Below are 10,941 nucleotides of genomic sequence, written 5' to 3'. Positions count from 1 at the left end.
TCCTGCCTATGCAGGGGGTCGGACTCGATGATCTATTGAGGTCCCTTCCGACCCTAACATCTATGAATCTATGAAAGGCCTGACCTCCTGCAGTCCGTCCAGGTCTCCGATCACGTGGAAGCAAGATCGGCACATGCAATTATACTAACCTAGCACCTGAGTCTCTGCGATCCTGCCCCCTCACCACCCCGCAAGCCAGACCCCTTGCACAGCCGCCTGCCCTCCAGGCTCTCTTGGACAACACCTGAGCTAGCTCTGTACAAACCCACTCCGGAAGGGAAGCAGCAAGACCACCTTCACATGGCACCAAGCCTGGGCTAATTAACCCTGCTGAGAGGCGGCGCTAATTGGCCTGCCTGCAGCCGGGCGCTAAGGTGGCTCTGCCACTTCCCCGAGCAATGGAGGTGCGAGGGTGTCGGCCACCTCCTCATCCCTACACCTGCCCCAACACCTCTGCAGGCCTCCGGCTGGGAACCAGGGCTGTGAGACAGGGTGGTGCAATTAGGAGACTGCTGCATACGTTACAAGAGCTCACAGCTGGCCCTGAAGCCCTTTGCATGTATTGCTGCTTCAAAATGGCTCCAGACACTGAAGAAAACAATCAAAAGCCTTGGGCTCCTCCTGTGCACGTTTTGCAGAAGCAAAGCGGCTGCCGAACAGTGAACGCCAGCAAAACCCTTAGCTTGCAAATGGCTTTTCAGTGTGCGGGGCAGAGACCTGGTCTGCTGGGGCACGAACCTCACCGCAGCACATTAAAACTCTCTGAGATGAGGGCACGCTGCAGACGAGCTGCTCCCCACCACATGCATTAGTGCTTATGGCCACGGCACTGCTTTTGTCAATGATTTGGGACCCCAAAAGCCACCGGCAGACCTGGACTCTGCCGACCTGAACTGGGGAGGCTCCATTTCCATGTGAATGGCTACTACCAGGGCAGCCTTTTGGTACTGAAGAGCATCAGGACACAGCCAGGTCCAGTGGCTTTAGCACTTGCATGCTGTGGAGACTGAAAGGGCTCAGAAGAGAAGCGGGGTGCACGTGCTCTCAAAACACAGGACTTCCAGCAAGCCTGGATGCTAGCGGGCTGCGTGCAGGTGGACTCGAACCTCTCTGTACGCTCTCGCCAGAAGGACGCTACGGAGAGACTCGGGCACAAGGCTGCAACTCAGAAGCCTCCAGCCTAGGCACCGTCAGGAAAGAGGCCAAGCCATGTTTACATGTCACAGCCTCTGCTTTTCATAATTCCTCATTGCTGCTCACCTCGCTGAGGCTGGGTTGTGGAGTTCAGCGTTGGTACAGCACCAAGCACAGCCAGGATCATTTTATGTTTCCTGTTAAAGCAAATCAGCAAGGCAGCGATCATCAGGGTCTTTGAAGCAAGCTGACAAGGAGGCCTGGGGTCACCACGCCTGCTGGGGTAACACGTAGCTTCAACCACGCAGTCTTGCTGGATGCACAGCAACGACCCCACGAGGATCTCAAAACGCTTCCTTGGTACGAGGGACGGAGGGCGATTCTTGCCCTTTCGACAGGCTAGGAAACAAGTCAGCCAAGATCCCCCGGAGTTAGTGTCACGGTGTGGAGAGACCCCAGAGATCCCCTGGTCTTGATGCACGTGTGCAACGCCACGCTAGCGCTCTCCATTTCGGCGGGCTGCCGTGCAACAGATTACCTGGCACGGGCCGCAAGAATTCCAGAGCGCTGCTATCATGCCTGACCTCATCTTCCATTATTTGTGATTAGAGAAACAGCCCCAGCATTTACAAGATCTATGTCCTTTTTTCATTTTTTTTTGCTGACAGTCTCAAGTGCCCGTGAGTGGCACCATCCAACTGCTGAGCCAGCAGAAGCAAGGATAATTGGCATCCCCTGAGGATGAGCTCATGCTTGAGGGCAGCAGGAGTAGCTCCTGTCATTCGTTCGGGAATGGGACCTCTAATACTCGGAGGATTCGCGGTTCCTGGGCAAGCCGCATGACAGCCCCCTTCGCTCAGCTCTATGATCCCCCCGCACAGTGCCAAGCCTGTGGGCACGAACCAAAGGGATTTTTGTAAGACGCTGGGAGCAACTAATTGAGGAGCTTCAGCAGAGGCTGGATTTGCCAGGCCTGTCATCAGTTTGGTAAGTAGGGGCCAAGCCCAGACTAAGGAGTGGTTCGCAACCAGGGTGTCGTATCCGGAGTCCTGTGCCCAGTTTTGGCACCCCCCACTACAGAAAGGATGTGGACAAATTGGAGAAAGTCCAATGAAGATGGTTCAGGGGCTGGGGGTCATGACTGGTGAGGAAAGGCTGAGGGAATTGGGCTGATTTAGTCTGCAGAAGAGAAGACTGAGGAGGATTTAATAGCAGCCTTCAGCTCCCTGCAGGGTGGTTGCAAAGAGCATGGAGCTGGGCTGTTCTCAGTGGGGGCAGGTGACAGGACAAGGAGCAATGAATGGTCTCGGTTGCAGCAAGGGAAGTTGAGGATAGATACTAGGAAGCATTTCCTCGCTAGAAGGATGGTAAAGCACTGGCACAGGTTAATCAGAGAGGTGGTGGACTCTCCATCCTTGGAGGTTTTGAAGACCTGGGTAGACAAAGCCTTGGCTGGGATGATGGAGTTGGGGCTGGTCCTGCTTGGAGCAGGGGGTTGCACTAGATGTGACCTCCTGAGGTCCCTTCCGACCCTCCTTTTCTATGATGCTAGGACTGCAGTGCCCCCACCGCTGCCCAGAGCCAAACCAGGATAAAGCTAACTCAGGCAGGAATCCCCCCTCCTGCCGCAGCTCTTCCCGGTCCTTCTCTGCAGACCATTCCTGGAAACAGAGGCGTTTCCAGGAGCCCTTATGGTGGCAGTGGTGCCAGTCTGGAGAGAGCACAGTTGAGAACCAGCGCACTAAATGCTCGACCCATAAGCAGTGTCAGCCTGCCTTATTTTTGCTAATGAAGGGAGAAGGTCATAGCTGGTCGTGCATCCTAGCCATAGGCTGACTTCAGATGGGGAACAAGATCCCTGTAAGGTTAACGTCCTCAGAGAGGCAGCAACAAGCCACTGGGTCGGGCTGCTTTGTTGCACATTGGGAGCGGTGAAAGGCAGTGGCTGTGTCTGGATGCCACAGTGGTGCAAGGAGGGCTGGGCAAGCAGGGCATGAGTCCCAGGCACTACCATGGGGGCAGTGGGGGCTAATGCAGCAAAGGCTCTGCCCAGCGCTCCCAGCCCTGCTCTCTTATGCTCAGCACAGCCCCCTTCCTGTCCCCAAGGCACAGAAGTGACTAGCTACACCTCTGGGGTGCTGGGTTCACTCTCTGGTTGGGATCAGAAGTGGCATCAGCCCTGCCAAGAGATTTTAGTTCCTCCCTCCTTTTATTGTCACAGACACCGGGATAACTAACAGATGCGGCATGACGTCCTAAACGCACCGTATTCTGGTCCAGTGCTTGCATCCTGAATGAGAAGGCCCTTTTTGAAACTTTAAGGTCCAGTTTCCTGGACAGATGTGTATCAAGTGGGCAAGCAGGGCTTGAAGGTGCAGTCAGAGGAGGGCTGAGCTGGCAGGTCAAACCCCAGTGCTCAGACCGGCTGCTGTAGATGTCCAGTGGCCCCAGGACTTGAATTTTGCAGCTCCAGAGAGGAGTGAACACACAGCTGATCTCTCTCTGGGGATGTTCCTGCAGCTGGGCCGTGCTCCAGACTGGCAGATAATACAGAAACGTGGTGTTGTGGGTATCACAGTCTCCAGGGCTTGACTATGGCTGTATCTCCCCGCGCCAACACCTGCCAGCACTGAGATTGTCTCAAAAACACGTGGATTAGGAGTCTAGGCCAAGATGAAGTGCTTTCAATACAGAAGTCTCATAGCATTAAAGCAGGTTTCCATAAAAAAAGACAGACCTGATTCAACACAGCTCTTCCCCACCAACAGACCAGCCCTGCCCCCTCCTTCCCCAACACACTGAGAGCTGTACACGTCCCAACTCTGGGAGGAAGAATACGTGCAAACTTTGCATCTCAAGCCCGCATCTGCTGGGCATCCTGGATTAAGCCAGCCTCCAGATACCACGTCCAACACAAGCTCAGAAAACCGACAGGCCTGTGGCCACCCCTGTTATAGGGTTTTCCTTTCTCCTTTCTTTTAAAGCCTTTAGGTTGATTTCCAAGACAAACGTGAGCCTTTGCTGTTTCTGGAATTACCGCCGTGTTAAAAAACACCACTTTGTTTCAGGTGCCGGGATCTTATTAGAGAGAGGGAATTTTAGCTCTTTTGGGTGAGGCTCAGGCTCAGCTACACAGTAAGATGTTGAAAGAAAAATTAAAGAGACAATGCAAACCAGCTTCACATGGTCTCAGGAGGCCCAGAAAGGCCAAGTACACAGAGCCCAAATGAACCCTCCTCATCACACCTCTCTCATTAGGGGACACAGCTTTCCTCAGGCTTTCAAAAGCTTAGTCCACTCATCCTTAAAGCAGCTTCTGCCCAATGCGCTGCTGAGTCTGCAAAGCAGCAGTGCCGACCTGCTCACGAACTTCAGTGTAGGGCAGAAGGGAACAATTAGGTGTGAGCTGGTCCTCACTCATCCTAGCAGGCTCCAAGGACAGCAGGAGCGAACTGCACAGCATGAGAAGGATTGCAGCAAGCTTCAGGATTGCAAGAGGGGGCCCTGATGTCAAGCAGGAGGGAACCGATGCTGGAAGTAAGCAAGCTAGAGCTTACGGGGGAACGCAGACAGGCATGCAAAGCACTGCTCTAATGGCACCAGCCCATGCTCATCTTTGCAGCCTGCCACCGCATCCCCTCCTCTGCAAGAGCCGAAACTCGGGGTCTCTCCCTATACTGGCCCTGAAGCTTCACGGCCTCTCGTTTCCATCGCAGGCCGACTCCTCCGCCGGAGCATGGATTTGGAGTGGGAATGCACCAGCCTAGAGGAAGGAAGCTGCCAGAGTCCCCGTGCTCAGAAGGGTACAGCTTGGTCCCCTGCCAGAAAGTCTCCATGCTGCTCTTTGGTGGCCTCCACCAAACCCTTGAGAAATCGAAGAGGAATGGAGAGATTCACACACGGATCCAATGGCCGCTAAGAGACACGCACAAAGCCCCGAACCCAGCGCTGGCGAGGACCGGGGGGGCACCAGATCATACTCCCTACTGGTGCAGAACTGTTCCCAGCAGCACTTCACCGCTCACCCCGAGGCAGCGTGGCGTGAAGCATGCATTTCAAGGTACATGCGTAGGCCCTTGAGCAAGGCGCCGCCTTCGCGCATGCAAACATTGGGCTTCCAGGTAACCTGTGGCCAACGTACTCCAGGCTCTCCAGGATTGAGGCTTTTCCTCCCCACCTCTCTGGCACACTGGGAGGAGGTTAGAGAGCTGCAGTCTCCTGGTAGGACCCAAGAACACACTCAGGAAGGGAAAAGCCCATCCATGTGCAAGGCTTGGAGGCCCCCGGACCTTGCACTCATCTGGCTGAACTGATGCATGGCCGCATTCAGGTATGTCCCCGGCATAAAGGCGGGGGCCATGCTTGACTGGTGCCTGATGGCCACTGTAGCAACCTCCTTCTTCCAAAAGGAAGGAGCAAATTCCCCCTCCCACCACCTCTCTCCAGGGTTTGACCATGTGTTGTTTTGCCACCAGAAGAACAGAGGTGGCACAGCTTGCCTGGGCACCCAGATCTGAATTGAGGGATGAACTGTGCCAAGACAGGCCTGCTTGAGTGTGAAGTAAAGCCAGTGGCTAAGGAGGTGGCTCCAGATTTAAAGCATCCCCACACAGCAGAGAGATCTCACCCCAAGTTGTTTTCCAAGTCTTCCCCCACTTTGAGCTGGTGACTATGTGCGCACAAGGCAGTATACTTCCCAGGAAGGGGAAGCACACGTTAGGGGAATGAATGCATACCAACAGACAAGGGCAAGATGCTGGGATTTATTCCTTCCCTCATTAAAACCATCGCTATCTTGAACCAAAGCAGCTGACCCACCCCATCACTTTGTGGCTTGGAGGAGGCTCAGTCGGGTCTTGCCAGGCGGAAGCCCTCGGTTCACAGGTTGCTGCTGGCTGGGAAGTTATTGGAGCAAAGTGACTATTTGTGCACTGGGCTCCCAGCAAAGGCACCCGGTTCAGTCGTTCTCAACCCACGGTACCCAAGGCAGGACCATTAAGACAAGCAGGGAGGCCAAGAAGCCAGTTACGGCCTGGTGCACCGATCTGGGGGCTGCCCTTCTTTGTCCCCAGCTGGGATCTGGGCTGCTGGCAGCCCCAGCCAGGTGAGGAGAGGAGTGATGCACCATGAGATGTTTGAAAATCAGTGTTGATCTGGGGAAGCAGAGGTCACACTTGGATACAACCACTCCGCAGAGGTACAGGACACAGATCTCACCCCTGCGCCGGCACAGGGTAGCTTCCAGCCTCTCCCGCCCGGGGCTGAAGGACTGGCAGTGTGGTCAGCTGGACCAGATGGAGATTGTGTAGCCCCCTGCTTGGCAAGTTGCTCCCACCCTACATCTCCATGGCACAGAGCAAAAGGCACTAGGAGGAAGGGGCCTCTGTCCTCTCTGGGTAGACCCAAAGCAAACACCTACCATGACAGTGATGCCGTCCTTCTCCAGCGGGGTCTTGTCATAGGTCACCTCACAGACCCTCACGACCGTCGTCGCGCCGTACTTCTTCAGGTCCTAGGGGAGGAAGGGAGATGGCTTCTGTAAGGGCAGAGGTAGAGGAGATGCAAGTACACCCCCTGCCCCCATCCCCTGCCTCACCCAGGCTATTTGTGCAGCTCTCTCCTACCAGAGACACGCAGGGACTCACCAAGGGACCCGGGTACATGCAAGCAAGATACGCACGTGACGGAGCGTGGCGGGGGCAGACAGCAGAGGTGACATTTCCTGCCATCTCCATACCAGCATTAGCTCTTTAATCCTCCCTTCCAACCCACCCAAGATGACTTCCCTTCCCTGTCCCCAGGGCTGGCAGTATGCACAACACACACCCTCACACAACGGCCCTGCCGTGCGACAGCTCAGCCTATGTGCAGGTGAGGTACAGGTGGCAGGGGTCTGTCCTGGCTCCAACACCAACTCCATGCCCTTGGTCATGTCACTTAACTTCATGCTCCTTCCCCATAGGGAGGGGTCCTGCTGCCTGCCTCGCAGGGGCGCAGCGAAGGCGAGTTACAGTTTGCACAATGAGGAGAAGGAGCCATTTCTTGGCAAGGGGAAACCTCTCTCTTCCCATGCACTATAACAGTCACCACCCCGGGAACACTGTGGCACCTTCATGGGACAAGGGGACGTCCTGTGATTTCATTACAGGGGCCGGGCCGTTGCACTGGAGCTCTCCACAGCATACCGGGACAGAGGCATTTGTCGGTCTGCCCTCGTCGCTCCAGCAGTATCACAGCTCTGCTTTTCGGAGGGGAGGGGGGCAGGGACCACTGTTTGCTCTCAGCACCTAGCATGCAGCGGAGACCCGCTGGGGCCCTGAAGTGGGACTCTGGGAACCTGAGCTTTCCCCCTGGCCCTGCCAAAGCCCTGCCACAGACCTTCGGTCAACCCACTCTGCCTCCTCTCTCCCCCCTGGTCTCGATGAAGACAGAGCATCTTGCTTTGCAGGGGGCTTCACACAGTCTAGGTCTCCGGAGCCCTGCTCAGGCAGCGCTGCAACGCAAAGAAATGCTTATCAGCTCATAGCTCCAGTGCTGGGACCAGGCTGCTTGGAGCACGGCGAGGAGACCCAGAGGTCACCAGCCCTGTCTGGAGAGCCTTGGACAAAACAACCCAAGCATAAACAAGGGCTGAGAGGCAGGCGGAGGTTAAATCACAGGGCACGAATGCAGGAGACGCGGCGTGGGCAAGACCAGGACTTCCGAGCAGCCACCAGAGAGGCTGGGCACCTTCCCTGCTCCTCCAAGTGGTAAACACACACACAAGGACACTTATTTTTAATCCTCCGGGGTATTGCCAGGGCTCCTCTGGTTACTCACGTAACCAATCAACATTTGCAGACAACAGAACCGGTTCTAGGAAAAGGGTCGGCTAAAAACAGCCTCTTGGCCCTAATCCCAAGGGCTCGGCAGCAGGACTGGAGAGGCAGCTCGTTGCTCCCTGTGCAGATGAAGTGCGACCTCTCTCCTACCTTCTGCTGCATGGGTTTCTCCTCCTGCGTGGCACGTGCTTTCTCCCTGCTCTCGGAAATGTTTGCAACCAGAGAGACACACATGTGCTCCATGGACCTGGGTCCAGACTGGCTACTCTGCCGCCAAGTGACAACATGACCTTGGGCAAATCCCTTCACCTCTCTGTGCCCGATCTGCTTCCCTGCTTATTTTGGCAGTAAGCTCTTGGGGGGCGGGGATGGCCTCTAGCTCTGGCTTTGTACCTGGTCCAGCCCAGTGTGTTGCCAATCTCTGTGTTATCACCCGGTAGGGAAGAACAAATAGGACCAAGCTAACAAGCTGGCAGAATGCAAAGTCCTGCGAGCCGTCTCCTTTCACAGTAAAACACTGACGATGCGCACGGGCACAGTCCAACACAGCAGAAGGGAGAACACGTCCTGCCCGCGGGACGTGGCTCCAGTGCCGTCTGCCTGAAAACCGAACTGAACAAGCAGGGCAGGCGCCACATATGCAGCGAGCGGTACAGACAGCTGCAGGAAGGCGTGCGTGTGTGCACACACTGGGGCTGGAAACCAGCCTCGCTGGGATGCTGGCACGCAATATCCTCCAGTGCATAGTCTTCGCTCTCTGTGGCATCCTTCTGGCACCTCTCACCATGGTACCCAGGCACCTGACAAGTGTTAATGCCTTTACCCCTGTGCCACCCCGACATGACAGCCTGCCAGGGAAATGGTGGATCAGAGAGAACAAGCAACCGGCTCAGGAAGTCTGTAGCGGAGCGGAAAAATGAAGCTGGCCCCCCCAAATCCAGCAAGCAGCCTGACCAGCTGGCTCTGCTTTCTCCACTTGTGACCCCATTTCCCCCACCGTGGTTGCTCAGGGAAGTTTTCTTCCTACATGAGCCCAACTTGGTGGGATTGCTTCTGGCTGCGTCGGGGCTGACCTTGGCCCTGGCCGCTTTGCAGACTTGCCATCACCAAAGAGGTTTTCATGTCCCAACTGACTTCTTTTCCATGGTTGACTTTGTAGTTTTGTAGACGGCTAGATAATGGATTTGTATGGGATGGCTGGATAGGGATGATCATGTTCAGGAAGGGGGTTGGACTGGATGTGACCTCTGGAGGTCCCGTCCAGCCTCACTTCTTTATGATTTCCATGAAGGGCAGGCGAAGTTTCCTGCCCTCGGCATCACTGCGCGCTCCGAGGAGCTAGTTAAAAAATGCACACAACCCGACACAGCTGGTCAGGGCTCAGGAGGGATTACAGGGGCTGCAGGGCAACATGCCACAAAGCACTGCAGAGACCGACACACACAGCACATGGAAGCAGCTGAGGGTCCAATCTGAAGCAGGACCTGTTTTTCCAGGGATTTGGGGTGGGTTTTTTTAGATCTATTATCAATGCAACTCTTCTTCACTTAAGCAGCCTGAGGAAGCTAAAGGAGATCATGGCTTCATAGTCGGACTGCACACAATACGACCAGACACATGGTTTCTTGGTCTCTTCTCCAGCCAGAGAGCTGGCCTGTTGACCCTGTTGGGTGAAGAGCTCTTCATACAGCAAGAGGGCAGAGCAAGATTTTAATGAGAGACTGGGCAGGGTCAAAACCACACAAACCTGACAGAGGGACTTGACACAGGAGCAGCATTTGCAGCTTCTTTTAAAAGGTTTTTGCCCAGATTTAAAGCTGACGGTGCCCTGTCCTGCAGCCTATGCAGAACCGCAGCGTGTTGCAAAAGCGCCTGACGGCAGCGTCTGGTCTCTGGCATGGCTGGGAGCTCTGGGAACATGCTTTATGAGAGTAACTACAGCACAGTTCCCTTTTGCCCTGTTAAACCAAACCACGCAGTCAGGAAGCCTGGTTCTGTGAACGCTCGGGGCTTCAGAGCCGCCTCTGACTGGAGCAACTCTCCCTGTAGCCGCCCTTGCAGAGTTAACAGCCGAGTCTGTGCAAAGGTTTCCACTACACATGAAGCACGTGCCAAATCATTTTAATGCAGCTGGAAGCCGGAGTTCATGCCCCAGCTTCAGACAACGTACTGCGGAGGCTGCGCTGTAAGGGATCCAACTGAACCGGAGGCCTGCCTGCATTCAGCTTGGCTCGTCCGTCCCCGAGATAAGCCCTGCTCGAACCACCCTTCTCACTTGTGCGGCTGCCAGGTCCCAGACAAAGACTTTCCGTTTGCTTTTACAACGCTGTGCAAAACACCATCCCCGGCTGCTGAGAGCCATGATCAGGACATCCCGCTCTCAGCCCCCTTCAACAGATCTGAGTCCCCTGCAAATGTCTTAGAGCATCTTCTTGACCTAGGAGGGTGCTGGCTACATCCCGGAGAGGCCTTCTCTTTCCGAGCCAGTGCAATTCACAGCAGCAGTGGTGGGTCTGTGCACGTGTGCACCTGCACGTCATGCTGTGCAGCGACTGCACGTCTGGGATAGCGCACGTGGCTCAGAGCTACTCCCCGAGCATCCGACTGGTCCCTAGTGCTTTGCCTCTGGACCCGAGAGCCTCCTGGAGCCCAGTGAGAGAGCTCAAGCCTGCGCCACTGCAGAGCAGCCTGCTGCGAATCCCAAGACGTCAAGGTGAAAACAGGTGTAACAGGCCCCTGCCACAGCCAGGGGTTGCTATTAAGCTCTTTATTTCCAGCCTGCTACAGACAACTTCATCAGTGCTGGGTATCCCTGTGGCTCCGGGGAGCCCTGCATGGGAACAGCTGTGCATGTCCATCGCCTCGGCTCACATGGATGGCTCAGGTGCACAGCTGACACCTGCTACACAGGCGGCTTCACTAGCAAGGCAGGGGCAGGCACTGCAAGCTCCATCCGATGCTGCATTTCGCCTCCTGGGCAGGAATG

General features: G+C 55.5%; 1 protein-coding gene across 9 annotated transcripts in view; it reads right to left on the bottom strand.

Moving 5' to 3' along the window:
• The window catches only part of PTP4A3 (protein tyrosine phosphatase type IVA, member 3), an 80,238-nt gene that overhangs the window by 11,751 nt on the left and 57,546 nt on the right, over positions 1–10,941 (bottom strand). For all 9 annotated transcript variants that reach the window (XM_014524294.2, XM_006016432.3, XM_014524300.2 and 6 more), the window contains one exon: positions 6,554–6,646. In XM_014524294.2, the coding sequence (XP_014379780.1) occupies positions 6,554–6,646 (93 nt within the window). The remainder of the gene's footprint in view (positions 1–6,553; positions 6,647–10,941) is intronic.

Source organism: Alligator sinensis, unplaced genomic scaffold (genome assembly GCF_000455745.1).
Source record: "Alligator sinensis unplaced genomic scaffold, ASM45574v1 scaffold721_1, whole genome shotgun sequence".
Taxonomy (NCBI): domain Eukaryota; kingdom Metazoa; phylum Chordata; order Crocodylia; family Alligatoridae; genus Alligator; species Alligator sinensis.
This window is presented reverse-complemented; position numbering and strand designations above follow the sequence as displayed.